General features: G+C 62.4%; 1 protein-coding gene across 21 annotated transcripts in view; it reads left to right on the top strand.

Annotated features, from left to right (window-relative positions):
- Positions 1–22,349, top strand: part of KIF1A (kinesin family member 1A) — a 92,845-nt gene that overhangs the window by 40,991 nt on the left and 29,505 nt on the right. For 5 of the 21 annotated variants that reach the window (XM_046018520.1, XM_046018524.1, XM_046018523.1 and 2 more), the window contains exons 11-28: positions 1,317–1,392; positions 2,837–2,915; positions 3,675–3,817; positions 4,249–4,275; positions 5,481–5,692; positions 6,651–6,730; positions 7,043–7,118; positions 9,030–9,109; positions 9,409–9,515; positions 10,330–10,413; positions 10,934–11,114; positions 11,194–11,266; positions 11,439–11,532; positions 12,526–12,674; positions 13,010–13,188; positions 14,736–14,873; positions 15,455–15,718; positions 21,982–22,100. In XM_046018520.1, the coding sequence (XP_045874476.1) occupies positions 1,317–1,392; positions 2,837–2,915; positions 3,675–3,817; positions 4,249–4,275; positions 5,481–5,692; positions 6,651–6,730; positions 7,043–7,118; positions 9,030–9,109; positions 9,409–9,515; positions 10,330–10,413; positions 10,934–11,114; positions 11,194–11,266; positions 11,439–11,532; positions 12,526–12,674; positions 13,010–13,188; positions 14,736–14,873; positions 15,455–15,718; positions 21,982–22,100 (2,161 nt within the window). The remainder of the gene's footprint in view (positions 1–1,316; positions 1,393–2,836; positions 2,916–3,674; positions 3,818–4,248; positions 4,276–5,480; positions 5,693–6,650; positions 6,731–7,042; positions 7,119–9,029; positions 9,110–9,408; positions 9,516–10,329; positions 10,414–10,933; positions 11,115–11,193; positions 11,267–11,438; positions 11,533–12,525; positions 12,675–13,009; positions 13,189–14,735; positions 14,874–15,454; positions 15,719–21,981; positions 22,101–22,349) is intronic. The other 16 variants (XM_046018533.1, XM_046018532.1, XM_046018530.1 and 13 more) reach the window with 5 other exon arrangements.

Here is a 22,349-nt window from a genome sequence, read left to right as displayed (position 1 = left end):
AGCATCGCTCATGTCTGATCTAATCTGGCACATGTTGCTCAGGCCATTGCGTGGAGAATGATTGGGGAGCCAGGTGGCCTGGTGTGGCAGTCAGGAGAATGGAAATCAGTGTCACAAAAATCTGGGTGTGAGGTGACGGAGGCTGGGAAGGCAGAGGAGAAGGAAGAGCAGTGGCTAGTTCTGGGAGGGGCAGGAGCATAACTGAACAACTGCTGATGGTGGATGGACAGAGCGGTGAAAATGAAGGTGACTCCTGGTCATCGCGGAAGGGACTGTGTGATCGTGGGGCATTTACTGTGGAAACGAGGACTATGACAGATGTGGCAGAGGAATGAGCCTCAGGAATGAAGTAATCCAAAGGCCACGTAGAAGTACAGTCTTCACCCACCAAGTCTCAACAGAGAGAAAAAGACCGTCAGTCCTGAGGAGCTGTGAGGAGAGGGACACTCAAGCCCCACCGACAACGAAGCCAGCGTAGCATTTCAGGAAGCCATCCTGACCTTGTGTCTCAGGAGCTTTCACAAGTTATGTTCTCTGAGAGCCAAGGGAGTGCCCATCGGAAATCGGCCTGAGGAAAAATGACAGAAGAGCTTCTGCCCAGAGAAGTGGCTCAACCCTCATGGAAGCCCCTGTGTGTGTCACCCCGGGTGGGGAGTCTGGGGGGCAGGCGCCCTGTCTGCTGGCCCCTGCAGGTGCTCAACAAATACTTTTAAGCAACTGTCTGCAAGAACTAGGCGACACTGGAACCTGAGTATCCATGATCAGTGGACTCCTTCGGCCAGTCCATTAGTCGTGTCTGTAAGGAGCAATGGTTCCTAGCAGCCAGTGGAGGCTGCTTCATCCTGAGGGGAGGGGTGGGGGAGCAGGTTCTAACGAAGGGGTCTGTGCCTGGACTGCAGGGGAGGGAAGGTGAGTTCCATGTGGAGAGAGAGAGGTGAGGTGGGACCTTTGCTTTTTAGTCAGCAGAACCAACAGTGCTGCTTGAGGAGGGGGTGATGGGCTCAGGTCCATTCTTCTGACAGAGTGGAGGGAAGGCAATGGCTCTGTCCGGCTGTGTGGTCCAGATTGTGACGGGATGGGCTAGGGGGATCCTGAGGGGATGGGACAGCAAGTCTGGTTCTGGCCCTGAGTGTGGGTGGCTAGGGGTAGCACCGTAGGGGTCAGGTGGGGAGAGGCCTTGAGGGCTGGCCTAGCCCTGCCCTCCACAGCAGCCTTTGGCTTTGGGGACCCACCTCACAGACCCTGGGCTTTGCCCCCTCCATCTCCCTTCCCCTCCAGTGGGCTCAGGGTTGACCTGGAATGTTCTTCCCCCACAGAACAAGAAAAAGAAGAAGACAGATTTTATTCCATACAGAGATTCTGTGCTGACCTGGCTCCTCCGAGAAAATCTGGGTGAGGACTCTTCGGGTTCACCTGTCCCTAGGGTTCTAACTTCTGCCCTGAGCCATTGTCCTGCCTTCCCTCCCAAGAAGGGCTGTCGGACCAGCAGGAGGCCTCTCACTCTTTCTGGGCCTAGGCTGAAGCAAACCTGGGGGATCCTTCCGGAGGGCCAGGGCTGGTGGCCAGCAAAGGGCTAAGGAGAGCAAGTGCAGGGAAGCAGGATGGCCCAGAGGGCCACAGAACACACACACCTATGTTGGGGCTCCTGCTTCAAGCCTATGACACCCAGACCAAGTGCTACTCCTTGCTGGGACTCAGTGATTCCGGGGAGCCCTGCTTGCTTGCTGGGTTTTTGGTTGGTGGCATCTGTCACCCTGTCTCCCTGAGTTCTGAGCCCCTAAGACACAGATAGGGAGATGGAGCCTGAAGGATCCCAATGCTGATCCCTTTCCTCCCAAAAATAACCTTGGGGGTCCTCCCTGGCTATGTTCACAGCTTGGAAGGCTTACGCCCAGGAAGGTAAACTGAGTCTTGGGCTGACCTGGTGAGCGTAAGGCAGACCAGGTGGGCCCTACAGCCTTCCTTAGCTTCGTGGCCACGGAATAGAACCAGCCTGGCTGATCTCTGCTCAGGCTAGTGACGGGTGCCATGTCAGGCCTCCTGGAGGCTCCTGGGGCCCCCCTGAGGGTGGATGGGAGTGTCTTAGGAATGTGGTCCTTCACTGGGGACGTGGACCGGATGGATGCTTCTGCCAAGGGCCACACCCAGGCCCAGCTCCAGGGTAGGGCAGGGGGAACCCCCCGTGCAGTCCAGTCTGGCACCCGGTGTGGCATCGCACCCTAAGCCCTTCACACTGTCACCTTGCAGTTCGTGTGGGGGCCACACCCTGGGAACATGGCTCCCAGGACACACGTCCCTGAGGGGTGCCCGGGCTTCTGACCAGCCCGCAGCCCCTGCCCAGGGCTCCCCACATTCTGAGCCTTCGAGTGATCCATCAGCCTTAGAGCTGAAGCTGAAACGTCCATTTCCTCACGCAGTGCGCTACCGGACACCAGGCTCCGTGCCGCCCTGGGCCAGGACTCGGACATGAAATATTAAAAAAAATATTCCAAACGAGAAAGATAAAAATGAAAGAAATTGTTGCATCTTGAATTGAAATGAATGTTAAATTTCTAAAGAAATTATCCCGACGTTGCAGGAAATGCCATAAAGTCGGCCCCAGTCCCCCCTCATTATGGGGAGGGGGCCTGGCTGTTGTGATGTAGCCCCAAATGTGAGAAAAGCACGCTCTAGGAGAAAAATGACTGGGCTGCCCTCTGCAGTGGTGCAGGCCAGATCCCCTGTTCACACAGTGGACCGTGACTTGGTTTACCTGTCTGGGCCTTGGCTTCCCCAGCTGCAAAGGTAGTGGACAGGGGGAGAGAGGACCCCCCACGACCTGGCCTTCTTTCCACAGGCGGGAACTCGAGGACGGCAATGGTCGCAGCCCTGAGCCCTGCAGACATCAACTATGACGAGACCCTAAGCACGCTGAGGTGTGTTCTGGAGTGAGTGGGCCCTGGACCCGGCCTGGCTCCGGGAGGGCATGGATCCCTCTCTCCCTGAGTCAGGGGCACCACTTCGGGGGGTCACCTCATCTGGGGCTCCTTGAGGCTCCAGTGGCTGCTGGGGGCACCTGGGTCTTCATGGGCCCATTCCCTTCCCACCACCTGTGGGTCCGAGCGGCCTAGGACCAGGTACCAAACCAGGTCTTTAAGGAGCAAAGGCGCAAGGGTGTGTTCCAAGGGTCCCTCTGGCAGCAGGGCGGGCAGCTTGGGTGCTGGCCCTGAAGGAGGCTGCTCAGCCGACTGGGTCACATGCCACTAACTGTAAAAGGATGAAGGGGTGTGGGTCCCTATGTAGGTACTTGCACATATCAGTGACACTTAGGAGTGCATGGGCAAAACACGCACACACGTGGGCATCATCACATTCCCCCAGCAGTCAGACTTGCCCCCTCTGCCCTGGGGAGAACAGGTCCAGGTGCGAAGGCTCCGCCTCACAGAGAGGTACCCCCTATCCCTGCTCCTCCTGGTGACTCAGTTCCCCCAAATGTGGGGCAGGGCTAGGTGACCCCCCTGTAGGGCTCTGGCCAGTGGCTCCACTGGCTCCAGGTGGGGTGACCTGCTCTGTGTCCGGCCCCTGGGCCCCAGTTGCTGAGGTCCTTCCCACTGTGGCTCTGCCCTGGGCAGAGCTCTGGGCCCCCTTGGGCCTGCCAGCCGCGGGCACAGCCCACAGCTCTCTTGGCCGTCCAGGTATGCCGACCGGGCCAAACAGATCCGCTGTAACGCCGTCATCAACGAGGACCCGAACAACAAGCTGATCCGTGAACTGAAGGACGAGGTGACCCGGCTGCGGGACCTGCTGTATGCCCAGGGTCTCGGGGACATCACTGACAGTGAGTGTCCGGGCCGCCTGTCCTGGGCGGGGCGGGCAGGCTGGGGTAGCCTCCCTCCTCGAGATAGCCACCCGTTGGCTGGCTGGGGCCAGTCCGGCTGCCCTCATGGCATGAGGGCCTGAATCCCAGCCCAGCTCTGAGTCCCTGGGCAAGCCACCTTGGGGGGAGGCTGCGGTTTTGGCCTTGGCTGGGGTGGACAGCATGGTTTGGGTCTGGTGCTGGCCCAAGCAGGCCGTGGACAGTTTCCCTGGAAGCCACATCAGCGTGCCGGGGTTGCTGGGGAGGCCGCGGTCCCCGGGTGTCCGCCAAAGACCCCTGCCACCCAGTCTGGTGCCTGGCCTGCGATGGGCGGGCCTCAGGCCCTCTGGAGACAAACCTGTTCTTCTGTTTCTCTGTCTCTCCTCCCTCCCCCACGCCTCCCCTCCCCGTAGCCAACACTGTGCCCGGAGGACCCAAATGTGTGTATCCCCCTTGCTGCTCCCTGCTTCCCTGCTTCTGTCCCTGCTCCGCGGGGTGTAGGGCAGCACGGCGGGGAGGCAGCTACTCAGCCCTCCTCTGCCATTCCCCCTTTCAGGGGCTGGGCAATAGGTGTCTTGGTAGATGCGGGCACCCTGCCTGGTGCATCTAGGCTCCTGGCTCAGCCTATGTCTGTACGGGAAACCGAGGCCACAGGGAGGCCTAAGTGGCTGAGCCCAGCCTGTCCTCCCAGAGGCCTGGGAAGCTCAGCCTGGTAGCTAGCGCCTGAGGGCGGGGAGCCCTGGGGGGCCTCAGGAGGCCGGGTCTGCCCCCTGGCTCCCAGCTCCAGACTCCCTTGGGCCCCCCACACCACAAGGCCCCTTCCCCCAGAAGTGCCGAATGAGAATGCTGCCAGGGCCTCCCAGCCTGTGTCCCTCTGGCCTTGGGTCCGGTTCTCTGCGGCATGGGCCAGCGGTTTGGGGCCTCCCTGACCCAGGGGCACAGGACACCTTCGTTCTCCCTAGTGCCCCGTGCTGTCCTACGTTTGCTGCTGCTCTGCTGCGTGCCTGCTTCTGCCGGGAGGTTGTCCTAACCCCAAGTCCCAGGTCTTGGGGGGGCATGGAACCCTGGGGCAGCCAGAGCAGGCTCTCCAGGGTGGAGGAGCAGGGGCCCTTTCGGGGTCCCATAGTGCACCTCTCCTCCAAGGTGTCCTTGGGGCAAATCCCTGTGCTCAGTTGGGCCAGACAATGCAGCATGGTCCCTGAAGCTCAGGGCCACATGGCGGGTCAGGCAGGTGATAGGTATGGGGCGGGGGGAGCGTCCATGGCAGAGAGGATGAGGCCAAGTGTCAGGGCACTTGCGTGCAGGAGGGCCACAGGGCAGTGACAGCCAAGGCAAGGAGACCCGGTGGGGGTGCAGAGACTGCTGGAAGGCCGCCGGTCTGGGCAGGATGGGGAGGTAGAGAGGAGCTCGAGGGGGTGCCCTGCTGCCGCCGGGGTGCTGGGAGGGCTCTGGGGGCTGGGTCACCCCAGCGGGGAGGCGGCGGCAGCCCCGCATGTGCTTGTCCGGCGCTGGGTCCCCGGCTGCACCTGCTGCTGCTTTCTGTTTCCTGCCTCTCTTTACCCACCTCTGGCTTTTTCCCAACTTGGTCTTTCTTTTCTCTCCCTCCCGTCTATCTGCCCACCCTCCCCTCCCCTTCCTCCCGTAGACATGTCCGACCTTGAGAACAATAACCGTAACCGTGGCGGGGCGGAGTTGAGTCCAGCCCCTGACAATCTCTCCACAGTGACCAACGCCCTGGTGGGCATGAGCCCCTCGTCCTCGCTCTCGGCCCTGTCCAGCCGTGCCGCCTCCGTGTCCAGCCTGCACGAGCGCATCTTGTTTGCCCCGGGCAGTGAGGAGGCCATCGAGAGGCTGAAGGTGAGGGCGTGGCCAGCAGGGGTGGGGAGGGGGCAGTGTCCTTCCTGAGGGGCCTGACAGCGCAGGGTAGGCTTGCCTGGAGGCACAGTGGGCTGTGCGGAGGGGAGCAGAGCGCGTGTGGGTCTGCATCCAGCCCCGAGAGGCTGCATGTGCTGAGAAGGGCAGATGGGTCCCAGGGGCTTCCGTGCTCCCTCCCTGTGCTCTGTGCTCACACCTGCGGCCCTGCAGGGGACCGGCTGGCTTTTAGTCGAGGGGCTTGTCATTCCTGTAGCAAATGACTGTGGGGTGCTGGGCTGTATGGGGCTGGGGCTGACTTACTTAGCAGGCAGACACACAGAGGCTGGACTGTGGCTTGATGGAGGGTGGCGGGTGTGTGGGGGACCCTGGGGCGCAGGACCCACTGGGGTGTGGGGCTGGGAAGGAAACAAGGAGCTGGGACTGATGTTGGAAGTGCTTGTCGTCTGCGTCCCGGCAGTGGCCAAGGGACATCTGTGCCTCAGAACCAGTCTCAGTGTCCCATGTGTCTCTCTGTGTCTAAGTGTCTCTCAGTGTCCCACACGTCTGTCAGTGTCCTGTGTGTTTCTCTGTGTCCCCGCATGTCTCTCAGTGTCCTGTGTGTCTCTCTGTGTCCCCGCATGTCTCTCAGTGTCCTGTGTGTCTCTCCGTGGCCCCACATGTGTCTCAGTGTCCTACATGTCTCTCAGGGTCCTTACATGTGTATGTGTTTCTTTTTCTCCAGGTTTATTTTGCCGTTTTCCTTTATTGTCTGGCTGTGTCCACAGAAGAGACTTGTATCTGTGGATACATTAATCCTTCAGCCCTTGACATTTCAGGAGTTGTGCTGGCTAGACCTGGGAATTGGGGCCCCGGTGCCCTGCAGACCTTTGCCTGGCAGCCGGGCCTCTGTCTGCTCCCACCCCAGACCCCCAGCCTCACTCTGCTCTGTCCCACTGCCCAGGAGACAGAGAAGATCATCGCTGAGCTCAATGAGACATGGGAGGAGAAGCTGCGGCGGACGGAAGCCATCCGGATGGAGAGGTGGGCAGTGGGGAAACTGAGGACTCTAGCACCCCAGCCCTGGGCTCCTGCTCCTGGGGGTGGCCATGTCCCAGCGGGGGAATAGGCTCATGTCCTCTCACCAGAGACTCCCCCTGACGCCCCCATCGCTGATGGACCAATTGACCCGATCCCCGGTCAGGTGACAGTTTTCTCCAAGCAATCATGGACCAATGGGGTGCCCCTGGGCCGAAGGGCCAGAGTCTCACCAGCTCCTGCTCAGCTGATGGGTCAGTTGGGAGTGAGGCTCCTGCAGCCTTGAGGCTCAGGCTGACCCAGACACTGTCCCTTCAGGGAAGCCCTGCTGGCTGAGATGGGCGTGGCCATGAGGGAAGACGGCGGCACCCTGGGGGTGTTCTCTCCCAAAAAGGTAGGTGCCGGTTCTAGTTCTGGGGTGTGGTCCTGACTTGGACAGGCCAGGGCTGGGACCCACCCCTGCTCAGCCCAAGAGGGTGCTGCTGGTAGGACGGGGGGCGAAGACCCGCCAGAGCCTGTGCTAGCCAGGACGGTGGGTGGCACTGCCCTCTTGGAGCTCAACCAGAGTGGAGTCTGGCTGTCCCAGCTGGGACTCTTCCTCTCCCGTCCCAGCTCGCTCTGCAGACCTGGCCCTGTCAGTGGGGCCTTACGTGGAGCCGAGCACCAACCCGTTGGGCAGTTCAGATGGCTGTAGCATGAGCATTTGGGGAAAAGTCTCTTTGATAATTCTAGGACCCAGGACCCCCATTCCCCCAAAGTACCAGACCCTTAGAGCTCTTAGGGAGCCAAGTTTCAAGCTGGGAAGCCTCCAAGGAGGTGGTGACAGCCTACTCTGACCGTAGCTGGGCTCTCTGGGCCTGCCTGCCCTAGAGCAGCTTTGTTGTGGCTGGCTTTCCCCCCGGGTGTTGTTTGGGACAGAGGGCTTCTGTGTTGCCAGGACCTGAAGCCAGAGGCATGTGGAGTGCCCTCCGTGCCGCTGGAGACACCGTGGGGAGGGAAGTGTGCGTGCTGGGTGATACATTCATCAGCCCGGTGGCCACTCCCTGGAAGTAGGGCTGGGCTCCTCAGGCTGCTTCTGCCCCATGAGCTCCAGGCCATGGAGCTAAGGCCCCGGGGACAGGAGGGGGCCGTGTGGGTAGGCTCTGCACTTGGGGCAGGCTTGGGGGTAGGTGGTAGGTTGCTTCATAGCCCTTTGGGATCGGCCTGTAGTTTTCACTTGGGATGGACTGTTCCTGGGCTCTCAGCCCCATCCCTTCCTGGAAGGCATACGACAGGGCTGGTGTACAGACCTGTGGGGGCAGGTGGCCTCGGGACACCTGCATCCTGGAGGCTTGCGTTGGTGGCAGAGGCAATAGTATTACCTCTTGATGGCCCTGGTCTGAGCACTGCCCTGGGGGCATCTGAGGATACCTCTTCCTGAGAGGGCATTTCTGGGACTCTGGAGAGCGCAGCTCTCCTTGCTTAGGAGAAGGGGTGGCTGGGATGGTTGTCCCCAGTGTCCGATAACCTGGGGACGGTCACAGGCCTACAGACTGGTGGTGCGGCACTGGGGGACTTGGAGCTTGGTGTGGAGGCTGCTTGTTCAAAGGTGCCCCGTGGGAAGCCAAGAAAGCTGTCCGAGCTTCCACTGGGTTGTAGGACCCCAGCCTGGGACACGGTGTGAAGTGGCATTCCTGAGTTCAGGAAGGTGTCTAGGGCCCCAGTGGGCGAAGCCTGTGGGGTTGCCCAGGAAGGGGCAGGTGACTGAGGGCAGTGCTCAGACAGGTTGGTCATCTTGGGTACGCCTGTGGATGGGAAGGGGCCTGAGCTGGGCCTGGCAGATGGGAGGGGGCCGAGCTGGGGGGCCTGAAGGGACTTCTTTCATAGCCTCTGCTCCTCGGCCTGGAGGTCAGATCCCTCCCCAGCAGCACCCTAATCCTTCTGGACTCACAGATCCACTGGGGCTCTCAGCTCCTGGTGCTTCAATTTGAATGGAGTCCCATAGCTCCCTTTTAGGGTGGAGGAACGGACCCAGAGCCTGGTGCCTTGGTCCCTGTGGGACCCAGCATGCACCCGACAGACCCAAGGGCCCCCCACAACTCCCAGCACCTTCCTGGGCTCCCAACTCCCCCTGAGTGCCTCCCACGTAGGTTCTGAGCTCCCCGGGCCTCTCCTCAGGGAAGCCAGGCTGGGAGGACACTGTGTCTCCATGAGGCAACTTCGGGCTGGTGGTGGTCTGGTCCCCGAGGAGAGAGAGGTCAGGTGTGTGGTCACTGCTGGCCCCCGTGCCTCCCCAGGAGAGGTGACCGGGCTCCTCTCTCCCCAGACACCACATCTGGTCAACCTGAACGAGGACCCACTGATGTCTGAGTGCCTCCTGTACTACATCAAGGACGGGATCACCAGGTGGGGGTTGCGGGGGTCAGGCTTCCCCCACAGAGGGGCTGCCGACCCTGGCGTCTTTTGGAACGCTACTGTCTGCCCACGCTTGTTGCTGGACACAAGTCTGAGGCCACTCTGTGCCATGGGGCTCTCCAGGCCCGGCTGCGTCTGGGGCATCCCCTGCGGCCCGCTCACATGCACCCTGGGTGTTTCCCAGTGGAGTCCAGCCAGGCTCCCCTGTGTGGGGGCAGGGGTGGGCCTGGGGGCGGTGGCCTGGATGCACTGGGTCCGGCCAGTGCTGACCGCACCCCGCTCCCCTGCAGAGTGGGCCGTGAGGATGCAGAGAGACGGCAGGACATTGTCCTGAGTGGGCATTTCATCAAGGAGGAGCACTGCGTCTTCCGGAGCGACTCCCGAGGGGGCAGTGAAGGTATCTCGGCCCTGGGGAAGTGGCTCCAGGGAACGGGGTCACTGAGTGCTGGGCCGTGGACCCAGGAGCCCCCTCCCAGCCCCTGGAGTGGGCTGGGGGTGTCCCTGGGCAGGAGGATAGTAAGCTGTGGGAATGAGCCTAGATCTAGTGTGGAGAGCTACTTCTAGACCCCACTTTCCTGTTGGGCTTGGAGCTGCCATCTGTCCACTACCCAGCCGACCTGCCCACCTCTGTCCCCACTGCCTGTCTTGGACGCAGCCCTCTTGGGGAGGCCCCTGCTGTGTCCCTGTGCCATCACAGTCCCCACGCTCCCCCAGCACCAGGTGTGCTCCCTGGCAAGCGTCTGGCCCGCAGCCCACCGTGACCGGGACACTTCAGGGTCACTGTCTTAAACAGTGTTGGGGATGTTGGCTCTCCCAGAATGCTGTCCCCAAAGTCTGCCCTCCTCTGGGTGGGTGGACTCCAAGCTCCAGGGGGCTCTGGGACTCCTGGGGACAGGCCAGCCACTGTTTCCCATCCGTGCCCATCTGGAGACCCTGGTGGCCCCCCCGGTTCTCTGACTCAGGCACACGCGCCCCCTCCATTGGGCACTCCTTCCTCATCTGTATGGGAGGTGCGGCCCTCCTGTGGGGCCCAAACGAGGTACTGTTTGCCAGCTGTCGGGTTTTGCAGCTAGCAGGGAGGGGACAGGTCTGATGGGGGCCGCACCTGGGTGGCTGGGTGAACCGAGCCGTGCGTGGTCAGAGAGGGCACAACCACCCAAATGAGAGTCCCTCACAGTCCTCCTCTTAGCCTTCCCTCATCTGTCCTATAGCCGTGGTGACCCTGGAGCCCTGCGAGGGCGCAGACACTTATGTCAATGGCAAGAAAGTCACGGAGCCCAGTATCCTGCGGTCAGGTATGGGTATGCTGCTGGCCTAGTGAACACATCTGTTCTGGGGGGCCCTGGGCACACACAGGCTGGACCCTGTCATGCTCCAGCAGCTGGGGAGGCAGGTGGGAAGGGAAGGACCCTTGAACCCACGCTGCAGGAGGGGCCTGAGCACAGCCCCTGGGGGTGGAGGAGTGTCCACGGACAGGGCACAGGGTCAGGATGGCCAGGACAGTGGCCCCTGTTGGGTAGGGAAAGGGCCGTCTGTTGGAAAAGTGCCAGGACTGTTTAGCAGACATCGCTGGCTGCTATATGGGGAGACACGGAGGGTGTGGATTTGGGGATACAGCGAGGTCCTGGGCCACAGGTCAGGTGGCTGGTGGGTCCAGAGTGGGGACCTGGGGTGGCTTCCGGCGGCCCCCCTGGGGTGGGCCAGCCGGAGGAAGCGCATGTGTCCTGCTATCCCCTCCTCCTCCCTGCCCCCATCCCTGGAAGCCACCTCCAGGACAGCCCCCGCCCCATTGCCGGCCTGGCTTCTGTCCTCCAGGAAACCGCATCATCATGGGAAAGAGCCACGTGTTCCGGTTCAACCACCCTGAGCAGGCGAGGCAGGAGCGGGAGCGCACACCCTGTGCGGAGACGCCCGCCGAGCCCGTGGACTGGGCCTTCGCACAGCGAGAGCTGCTGGAGAAGCAGGGCATTGACATGAAGCAGGAGATGGAGCAGAGGTGAGGCCCAGGCTAGGGTCCCTGCGCCCATCCTGCCACTCATCCCCCTGTGCGCACTCACCCCAGTCCGCTCTTGCAGACTCCAGGAGCTGGAGGACCAGTACCGCCGGGAGCGGGAGGAGGCCACATACCTGCTAGAGCAGCAGAGGCTGGTGAGGGCGGCCACTGGGCCCTGGGCCAGGGGCAGGGTGGGGAGCCGGGGTCCCCGCTCAGCCAGCCGTCATTGTGGTGCAGGCCCTGGGGCCCACAGAGGGAGGCCCAGGCGGGAGGGCAGGGACGCGGTCCGGTCCCTGCGTGGGTCCACAGGGATTTTCCCGTGGCCAGGACTACGAGAGCAAGCTGGAGGCTCTGCAGAGGCAGATGGACTCCAGGTACTACCCCGAGGTGAACGAGGAGGAGGAAGAGCCCGAGGATGAAGGTGAGAGGCTCGAAGTGGATGGGGCGTGGGCCTTGGGCTGGGGAGGGGTCTCGGACAAGAGGAGCCCCCACGCTGCTCCTCACCTTTGCCCTGGGGCCCCTGGCCCAACATGGGGAGAGGCCTCCTTGTCGCTGGGAGGTGCCCATGGCAGCCGGATTGGGGAGCAGGGGCTGGGCTCCGGCAGGGAGGCAGCTGGGCTCTGGCACGCAGGCCAGTCTTGGCGGGAACAGCGTGGATGGTGGAGAGGTGCTGTGGGCAGGGTGTGGCTTCTGCTCTCCCGTCCTGCCAGCACGAGGCTGGTGCTCTTACCTGGGACCCGGTCACTGCTTCTTACCCAGGACCCCCTTTCTGAGCGTTAACTCAGGTGGCCCACCTGCTGACCTCAGCTGCTGTGGGCACGAGGGGGGCCACCAGCGGGGCAGAAGGGGTGGAATCAGGCCTGGGGTTCATGTCCAGCTTGGCCCGCAGTCAGCTGGTCAGGACCTTTGTGCAGACGTGACCTTGGCATGCCCTTGTGTGGAGCCGTTTATCCGATGAGGCTCCTTCCCTCGGGGCAGGGGCACTGGGTGAGAGGGCCGAGCCTGGGAGCCAGACAGGCCTGTCCCAGTGTCCCTGTGTCCTTCCTCCTGTGGGCCTGGGGGGCAGAGGCATGTGAGCCGAGACAGGGCATGAGGCTGAGCCCTGGTTGGCCCTCCTGCCGTCCTCCTATAGGCACCTACCTCTGCCGGGGGCCCCCCATGTCTGTAAGGGTGCTACCACGGCCCTCTCTGAGCTCGACGGCCTCTCCGAGTGCTCTGGCTCTGGGTGGCCTCTCTAGGGCCCATTGGGCCTTTCAGGCCATTCCCTGGGGCAGACCTTTCCACCGATTTCCTTCTTTCTGAGTGCCCGGAACGGTCGGTGTGACACTGGGGGTCCAGACACAGAGCCCCGGGCTGTGGCCAGAGTGGCGTGTCGCGGCCTTTCTGCAACGATTGCACACACCTTTCCCCACAGTCCAGTGGACCGAGAGAGAGTGTGAGCTGGCGCTTTGGGCCTTCCGCAAGTGGAAGTGGTACCAGTTCACGTCACTGCGGGACCTGCTGTGGGGCAACGCCATCTTCCTCAAGGAGGCCAATGCCATCAGTGTCGAGCTCAAGAAGAAGGTGGGCTCCTGCCCCACTGCCCGCTCGCTCACTGTGGCCACATGCACACAGGGGCGACCCAGTGCTAGGCATCCCTGCTCCCCTGGGGGAGGGCACAGCTGCCACCCCTGACCTGGGGCCCTGAGAGCGGGGGTGGCAGGGAGAGGGAGGCCCGGGGACAGACCCGGGCGGGCGTGTGGCCTCAGGCTCAGGGAGCATCAGGGAGCAGGAGCTACTTTCTCTCTGGCTGCCGTTCAGAAGGCTCCAGTGCAGCCTAGAGATGGGAAGGAAGGGCTCTGGGGTCTGGCCTCCATTCACTGAAGGGCTGATGGCCGCCATCCTCCCCCTTGCTGCAGGTCCAGTTCCAATTCGTCCTCCTCACGGACACTCTCTACTCCCCGCTGCCACCGGATCTGCTGCCCCCTGAGGCCGCCAAAGACCGGGAGACTCGCCCCTTCCCCCGCACCATTGTGGCCGTGGAGGTCCAGGACCAGAAGAATGGGGCAACCCACTACTGGACGCTGGAGAAGCTCAGGTGTGGGGGGGCATGCCCTGTGAGCTCCTATGTCGAGGCAGGTGTTTCTCCTGCTGCAATGGCTTTTATAATCTGAAGGAAAAGTGCGGTTATAGAAGCTGCATTCTCCCTTTGCCGAAGCAGTAGTGAGGTTCAGTGGGCTTCTGTGGAGGAAATGGGGGATGAGGCTCACGGTGCTACAGTGGGGGCGGCGTGGGGCCAGCATGGTCAAAGCAGGCCCCGAGAGGTGGGTGGGCTCTCAGAAGAGCTCAGCAGGGTGCCTGTCCACCTCAGGACCCAAGGGATCCCAGGCAGAGGGGCTCGGAGGGACCTGGAGGGGTCAGATGGGAGGTGCAGCTGTGGCTGTGAGAGGCGTCTTTCACAGACTCACCTCCATGCGCCCCACATGCTCACTGTAATGGGCGACTCGACTCGATCTGGAGAGAGACTGAGCGAGACAGAGGTCGATGCCATCAGAGGAAAGTCTGATGCTGCTGTGGTCCCCTGGGCATGGGGGCTCCGCACAGAGGCAGGCCGTGCTGGTGGGAGGGCTCCGGGCGTCAGGAGGGAGACAGGAGTAGAGTTGGGTGAGGCCTTGGCGGGCAGGGCCATCCATGGAACTGGCCACTTGGAACTATCCTGGTGGACTCCAGGCACAGGGCTGCCCAGGCTGCCATGTGCCTGACCGTCTGGAGGTTTCAGGCAAGGGTGCTGCTCTGGTGTGTGAGTGAGGTAAGGGTGGGTGGGTTGGTTTGTGTGCGACAGGTTGGCTCACCCATGAGTTATTCACAGGCTGACCTAGCTGGCGGGCCCCAGGGATGTCACGAGGTCGTCAACTACAGAGAACAGAAGATGTCATTAATCCATGACCATTAATCCATTAATTTCAGTCCTCCCCAGACCCACCCACACACACCCCTCCACACTCACACTCGCACACCTTCCTCTCTGGTATGGCTTGTTCACACGTGGACACACGCAGGGACATGTGCTCCCCTGACTCGTGCGAGCCAGGGCCCATGCCCATGGCCCCTTCCCACCGTCCTTGGGGCCATGCTGGGACTCGTGTCAGGACGAGCACCACGTTCCTGTCACTCCCGAGTTCTAGGGGGAAATGACCCCATTCTCTTTCTTCTACAATGTGTTGGTTTTACTGGCAATAATCATTTAAAAAATATTTTCTATGACTGCATCCGATCACCAATCTGCCCTTTGTTCCTTTGGGTTCTAAGGGCCTGGAGACACGATCCCCCACCCCGAGCTGCCCCACCTGGGCTTTCGTGGGCCTTCTCGGTCCCCTTGCCTCCTGTTCCAGGCCCGGTCTGTCTGCTCACGTCGCCTCGCTGTCCCTGGGTCAGCGTCGAGGCTATTTAGCGGTGCCTCGCGTGCTCACTTGGAATTTGCCCAGGTTGACTGAGTTTGAGGAGTGAGGAGGCTCTGTCAGCAAACCACGCTGAGCCCCGAGCTGTGGCCAGAGCTGGGCGGAGCCTGCTGGCCCGGCGGGAGGCATGGCCTGCCCCACACTCCACCCATGGTGACGTCTGTTACCGACCCCCCCACCACCCCAGGCAGCGCCTGGACCTGATGCGGGAGATGTACGACCGGGCGGCAGAGGTGCCCTCCAGTGTCATCGAGGACTGTGACAACGTGGTGACTGGCGGAGACCCCTTCTACGACCGCTTTCCCTGGTTCCGGCTGGTGGGCAGGTGGGCGCCTCCTTCCCTCCCTGGGCTGAGAGAGAGAGAGAGAGAGAGAGAGAGAGAAGGTGGTGGGGGCAAGGAATGGGCCTCCTCCCAAGGCCGAGACTCCTGGCTGGGGGACCCCAGCAAGAGGCCCTTTTCCACCCTGACTCCCCTGTCCTCATCCTTCCTGGGTCTGAGGCACCTCCCCAGCCATTCTTGTCCACAGGCCAGTGGGCCCTGTAATTTGGGAGACCAGGAGGGGAGGGGGTCTCGGCATTGCCACCAGGGGCTATGGCCTCCAGGTTGCACGTGTCCACGGGTGTGAATGTGAGTCACCCTGTCCTCACACAACCTCAGCCACACCCGGCCAGGATCATGCCAGCGGGTGCTTTCCAGAACTTTCCATAGCCTTCCACTGACCACATGTGCGGTTTCTCTCCAAGCCTGGGGACGGGGTGCACTTTGGTTCTCTTGTCTTTTGAAGCAACATTCCTGATGGTTTGTGTGTTTGGTTTTGAACAGAAGCCCCCCCCCACCCCGCCCCCCCGTCCGTCCCTGCGAGTAGCTGGTGTTAACTTCTCTCTGTCTTGTCGTACTAACCTCAGTTCAGTCATCTCTGGCTGCAACAGCTACCCTCTTCTCAACACATGCATGAGCGAGCGCATGGCTGCTCTCACCCCCTCCCCCACCTTCTCGAGCCCCGACTCCGACGCCACCGAGCCTGCCGAGGAGCAGAGCGTGGGGGAGGAGGAGGAGGAGGAGGAGGAGGAGGAGGAGGACCTGGAGGACGACGTCTTTCCGGAGCACGCGCTGTGCGACGGCCGGGACCCGTTTTACGACCGGCCCCCCCTGTTCAGTTTAGTAGGAAGGTTGGTGAGGTCGAGGACGGCATGCTGGGAAGGAACCAGCTCTTTTACGCAGGAGCACTGCTGCGGGCACAATTCGACCGCCGTCAGGGCAGCTCCCCGGAACCCCAGGCCGAGGGAGGCCGCGGGGCTGGCCTCCCCGAGCAGAGTACGTGAGGGAGCGAGAGGGCTCCTGGCCATCCTGGAGTATGCCCAGCAGGGACAGTTAGGGTCCCAGTCATGGAAGGGGCCATGCACCCAGAGCACGGCCCTCCTGCTCCAAGCGGGCAGAGCTCCTCCAGCAGAAAGGCTGTAGAACCCTGGGAGGGAGTCCGTGGGGGCATCTGGGAGAGTGGGGGTTTGCGTCTCGGCACGCACCTCCCACTGAGGCGGCTTCACTCCCCTCAGCCTCCTTCTGCTGTTGCCCCAGAGGGGGTGGCTCCCAGTTTGCTCTCCCTGCCACACCCTCTGGGAGAAGGAACAGAACCCGGAGGAGACCATCCTGCAGGGCAGGAAGGAAGAGCTGGTGCTCAGGCAGGGGCCGGTCTGCTTCGCAAGCCTGGGGCCCAGTGGACCCTGCCTCTCCCTGAGCCTTTCTCCATCCAAAGGTGAGGACAGTTCATTCCTCCTCACCTCCAGGCTATCCTGGCAAGACATGGCACACAGGGCCCATGCTTCTTGGGAAGTGCCCTTTGCAGAGATGGCCCATTACAGTTCCTGGACAGAAGAGGGAAACCAAGGTCAGGAGATGGAGCAGAGGCCCCGGGGTACCCCAGACCTTGCCGGCAGATTGGGCAGATGCAGCTGCCATTAATGGTTTTATGACCGTGGAATGGGAGCAAAACAGGTGAAGGAAAACTCTAGAAACCCAGCAGCAGTGGTAGGACGTTTGGCTCACGGGACAACTGCATTTAGATTTGACAAACATATGAAAAGTGTAAGATGGTTTCAACGGTGACCTTCTCTGAGTCTGAGATTGTTTCCTTGGGCTAAGCCAGTGGGAGCCTTTGCAGGTCTTGACCTTGGAGCACCAGGCCTGGAAACTAAAGGCTGAGGCTGGCCCCAGATTAGGAGGTTCACATGAGGAGCCCTTGGATGCAGACCCCGGAACGAAAGCCCCTCCCCCCCGCCCCGACTTCTCTTGGAAGGAAGCAGGCTCCCGCGGGTGAATGTCAGATTTATTCTGACCAGTTTTCCGTGGGAGTGACATGCTGGCCTCCTGGATGCAAATGTGGGCTCTCTCCCTCGGAGATGCCCCGCGTCTGGGCCTCCCTGAGCCCGACAGGGGGCTGAAGCCTTGGGGGCCAGCTCCACGCAGGCCTCTAGAAAGCCCTGGATTGTGGGCCCGGGAGTCACTCCGCTGTCAGATAGGCGTGGGCTCAGGGCTCAGGGGAGCGAGGGCACCGGGAGAAACGGGGTGTGGGCTCTGCAGTCTCAGCCAGAAAGAGCTGGGTCCTTCCAACGTTTTCCCCCCTCTGTGGATCTGAGATGTTACAAAACAAGCAAACCAAACGAAAGTCATCAGTGAGAGGCCAGTCCCCCACGGCGGGCGGTCTGTGAGGGGCTTCATTTGGAAACGTCCCCATCTTTTCGGTTTGGCAAGAATTGGCTTCTCCCGCGCGGCAGCTGTGCAGGCCAGGCCCTGAGAAGGACCCCACCTTTGGTTCCCTTTAATCCTTCTGGTAGCTGCTGGCTCTCTCGCCAAAGCTTAAGCAGAATTGGGGTGCCCACTCTTGTCTCCCTTCGGAAAGGCTTTCCTGGCCCCAGCATGCGTCTCTGCACCTCACCAGCCTCGTGGTTAGCCCCGCCTCCTCCCCTCCCGCCACACGCAGCCCTGGCTCTGTGCTCTGCCGCCTCCTCTCTCCGGGCGGGTTTCAGCCTGCTTCAAGGTGCCCTCCCCCAATGGACGAGCCCCCCCCCTCCAGTGTGGGCCTCCCACATCTGAACCCTGGGCTCCTCGCCCGTGGCCAGGGTTAGCCCCCCAGTGGCCTCTCCCTCTGGTGGTCTGGGGTGCCAGGTGAAGTGGGGAGGTGGGATGGGCTGACCCAGGCAGAGGAAGGGGGTCTGGGGACTCTGGTCCGCCCCCCACCACTGATAATCCTCCGGGCCAGGAGCACTGCTTGCAGAAGCTGGATGACCGGGAGCTGCAGGGAGGAGGGTGAGGGGCTGGCTGCCAGGGATGGAGGGTGCAGGGAAGGAGGGCAGGGGAGTGGGAGGGGGATCACCCAAGGGAAGCATTCCAGACTCTGTGGAACAATGCTGACCTGTTTTGGGTCCACACTGTGCCCCCTGGGCTGGCGTGGCCAGTCCCTCAGCTCCCAGCTCAGTGCCTTTTGCACAGGGCCAATCAGCCCGAACTGTCACCAGTGAGGCTGTGAGCCCCTCTGTGTGCAGTGGGTGGACTCTGGCTGGCAGGGGCCCTCCGGGCAGCACTGGGCAGTTCTGGCCCTTGGTGGCTGAGGCTGATGTCAGACTTTCTGGCACTTACAGGGCAGCGCAGGGGAGGCCAGCATCTGGGCCATGGGCCCCATTTCCTCATGTCCTGGCTTCTGTGGGTCAGGCTGAGCTCTGCCTGGACTGTGGGGTCTTTCAGGCTGCCGGCCCTGGGGATGGTGGCTGCTGGGCCCCTGAGGTCCCTTCTGGGTGATGTGCTCACCACTGTCTCATGATTAGATCCTGGGGATTCAATGGAGGGGGGCAGGAGGGAGAACGGGCCCAGCATCCGGCACCAGATGCTCTCTTGCCTTCTGGGGGTGTCCCCACCCGGCGTGTGCCCCAGGGGAGCGTGTGCACTCGCATTCACTCACTGCTGGGTTAGAACCTTCAGAGCCGGGGAATGGAGTCGGCCGTGGACCCCAGAGGTCTTTTTCACTGTGTAATCCCCTACTCCCCACCACAGGGTCCCTCAAGGCCCCAGCCCTAGGAGACCCTGCCTCTGGGAGCACAGATAGGATGGGTCTTGTGTAAGGATCTGAACTTGGGCTTTTCCGTGCTCACTGTCATGAGGGCTCGGATTTTCCTTCTCATCTGACAGAAGGAAACCCTAAAAGATTAGGAAAGAACTGCTCTCCTAATTAGCAGGTGGGCACTGCACCCGCCGGAGCCGGAGAGCAGCCAGGCTGTGGGTTTAAACCCCCGCCCCTGGCGCCTTCCTCTCTGTTCTTGTGCCTGATGTGCAGATCTGCAGAGGGGCACCAACGCCCTTGTGCACCAGCTCTGACGCACACCTGGGAGAGGAAGGTGCAGGCACCTGAACTAAGATGCAGTGGGGGTCAGGGCAGCCCCTCATCCACTGCCAGGACGTGAGGAGTGGGTGTCTAGGAAGTGATGGGTGTAGGCAGGCTGCTGCCCCGGGGTGGGTGGCCCTGTTGCCTGGGGTCAGCCCCCAGCCAGTTCGGTGCAGTGAACAGCTAGGACTCCATCACGGCTTTTTCATCCACGATTTGGGCCTTGGGGTCACGAGTGGCCCAGCCCCCATCTGGTTTGTGGGAACCTCAGATCTGCACAGTGATGCAGGTTCTTGGGCCCACGGTTGGCAATGGGACACAAAGAGTCCATTCGGGACAAGCACAGCAGGTTTTGTGACACAAGGTCTCAAGGAGAGAACCGGGTCAGGGCCGGCCTGCCCCCACCCTGACCTGGACTGGGCCCTGCCCTCCGCCTCCGTCTCTCTCTGGCCTGGCCTTGGGGAGGGACAGGGAGGAGCATCAGGAAGTGGGTGGACATGGACATGAGCTCAGAGAGGGGTGGGGGTTACCTCTGGGGTGCTGTGGGTTGCGGTCTGGATAACCCCAGGGTCCTGCATGCCCAGATCCAACCCCTGAGGTATCAGCCCCTGAGCCTTCTAGGAAGGCAGCCCCAGCCAGGGGCTCTGCGGTGGCCTGACTCTGGCTCACCTGGCTGGGGGCTCTGCATGGCCCAGGAGGCTGTCCTGATTAAGGACCCTGGGCATGAGGCCTGCAGCTCGGGGCTGTCCTGCTCGGTCCTGTTAGCTCTGCAATGTGGTGGATGGCCAGGTGGGGCCCCAAGGGGGCAGAACAGGGTCCAGGCCTATTCCTTGGCCAGGATGGTAGGGGCTCAGGGAGGGTAGGCCACCATCGTGTCCGTGCCAAGGTGGGTGCTGGCCGGCCCCGGCCAGTCCCTGTCAGCGGGGTACCCTAGGCTGCTGCAGCAAGGGGGCTTCTGCTCCCTGGGCCTTGGGCTCCTCTGTGAGTGGGGCCAGCTGGCTTCTGCCAGCCGTGCCCATGCCTTGTCTTGGTGGGTGGTCAGGGGCAGCAGAGCCCCCACCCTGGTCATCCATCAACACTGCTGCCCTTCTGTGAGTTCCCCAAAAGGACGGTTCCCTTGGAGCAGACCTTCTCTGGGGTGTTCCCAGAGAGGGCTCTTTGCGGGGGAGGAGAGGGGCTCCAGGAAGCTATCGGGCGCAGACACTCAGGGTGACACTGAGCCCCTGCAGCAGCACAGCCTTTCCCTCTCACTGGCGCCTATCTCGGTCTGGGGTGCCCAGCAAGTAAGGGAACGTTGGCAGAGACAGACCCACTGCTGAGTCAGACAAACAGATGGCTGTGAGGGGTTACACGATGGGGTTGCTGGGAGCTGAGAGCACCTGGGGTGTCCTGGGACGGGGAGGGTGCTGAGTGGCGGGCTCGGCCAGCACCGAGGGTGTGTGGAAGTCTGGTTGGAGCCCTGAGCCTTCTCTGGCTGCCGTGGGGGGCTGCGGGGGAAGCATAGGTGTGGCCGGCCCTCAGCAGGGATGTTTGGGGTAGAACAAGAGCCAAGTGGTGCCCAGCTTTCTAACCCTCTGTGGGTGGAGGTCCCACAATGGAGTGGGGCACCAGGGCCTGGAATTGGGGCCCTTGGGGAATGGCCTCCCCATGCCTACAGCCGTAGGGAGTCCTGTGGGAGCTCAGGTGTAGGGTGAGGCCAGTGGCTCAGCCTGGGTGGTATCTGAGCTCTGAGCAAGCTGAGAGGGGCAGTGGGTGGGGTGACATCTCTCTCCCTTCTCCTCCCAGCACCCACCTGGCCTGCGCACTGTGGCCTTCCCTCCCCCACCTCCCCTTCACCCCCCACTCCCACTGTTGCTCTTGCTTCTGTACCTCCTTGGTTCTCCCTGACTGAGGCCATGGGCCTCCCTCCCCCACCTCTGGTCCTCCTTCCTTTCTGTGTCCAAATCCTTCCCATCCTTGCCCAAGCTGGACCTCTCCCCTGGGACCCCCCAACTGTCCCAAGATCCTCCTGGGAGCTCGGGGCTGTTGAAGGCTGTGCCCCCACCTGTCACTCTGTGCTTGGACGGGAGGGCAGGGACAGGTCCTGTGGTGAAGGATGAGCAGAGCGGGGGGTTCTTGCCAGGGTTGGGCTCACTGGGCCCGCCTGTCCTGTGCCCGGAGTCCCCCTGGGCAGGGTGCCCCTGATCAGGGAGAGACTGTGCTCCACGGCAGCCTGCACACCTGGCCCAGTGGCCCAGGTATTCCAGGATTCTCACGGTCCTCTTGGCTATCTGAGTGACCTCTGCACATGGACTAGCTCAGGGAGCTGGGCAGACTCCTGGGTGACATGGCCACTACCCAGCCAGTCCTGCCACTCGCCAGGGGCACAGCTGAGCCGGTCAGATGGGAAGGGTCTCGGGTACTCTGTGAGTGGCTGATGGGGACTCACCGGACAGTGCCGGGCAGTCTAGGGGGGCCTCAGGGCTCTACTCAGCCCACTTCCCTGGCACAGAGGTGGGAGTGGTGCCCCGTTGGCTGACTCTGTGAGCTCCTGCCCGCTGTGTTTCTGGAAGGGTCTGAGAAGGAATCGAGCTCTGTTCTGCCATGGGAGCCCTCTGTGGGGCGCTGAGGCCAGGGGTCACTGGGAAAGGGGCGGGAGGCAGAGGGACTGCGGGCATCATTGCCAGTGTGAGGGTCATAGCTCGGCGTGGCCGGGTCCCCAGGTCCTCCTCCTCCTTGAAGCAGGCTGAAACCTCCCTCCTCAGCTCTCAGACAGCGGGTATGGCCCTGCGGGCTCAGCCCTGTGCCAGCCCCACTCGCACTTCCTCTCTGCCTGCCCTGCGCACGCCCTCCTCCTCCTCTGTCCCTGTGCCTCCTCCTGTCTCCTGCGCAGCCCACGGACTGCCCCCCTGCCTCACCCCACCCAGCACAGCCCCCGCCCGCCCTGCCTGCCCGTTGCCCTGGCTGCTTGGCTCCTCGCTCTGCTTCGCCGTGTTGTGTCGTGAGCCCGGGCCGTGCTGCCGCCAGCGCTGCTCCCAGCCCACACCGGGAAGGCCCTGACCTTGGCCTCTGCTCCCCCAGGGCCTTCGTGTACCTGAGCAACTTGCTGTACCCCGTGCCTCTGGTGCACCGTGTGGCCGTCGTCAGTGAGAAGGGAGAGGTGAAGGGCTTCCTTCGCGTGGCCGTCCAGGCCACCTCAGGTGCGTGTGGGGCAGCCCTGGGTGGGAGGTCCCCATAGGCACCACACCGTGGCCAGCACGTCGCTGGCTTCCTCTCATGCAGGCTGCCGGCGCCCAGGAGGGCCTCCGGGAGCAGCTCCTGCTGCCCAGCTCTAGGTTCCATCCTTTCGGACTCTCCTGGGCCGGGTCTGACGGGTCAGGGGTGAGGTGCTGACACTGTGCGGGCTGAGCCCACTGACCTCAGGGGCCCCCTGTCTCCCATCGGGTAGC

Source organism: Meles meles, chromosome 9, assembly GCF_922984935.1.
Source record: "Meles meles chromosome 9, mMelMel3.1 paternal haplotype, whole genome shotgun sequence".
NCBI lineage: Eukaryota > Metazoa > Chordata > Mammalia > Carnivora > Mustelidae > Meles > Meles meles.
Note: the sequence above shows the minus strand (reverse complement) of the source record. Positions and strands in the feature narration are given on the sequence as shown.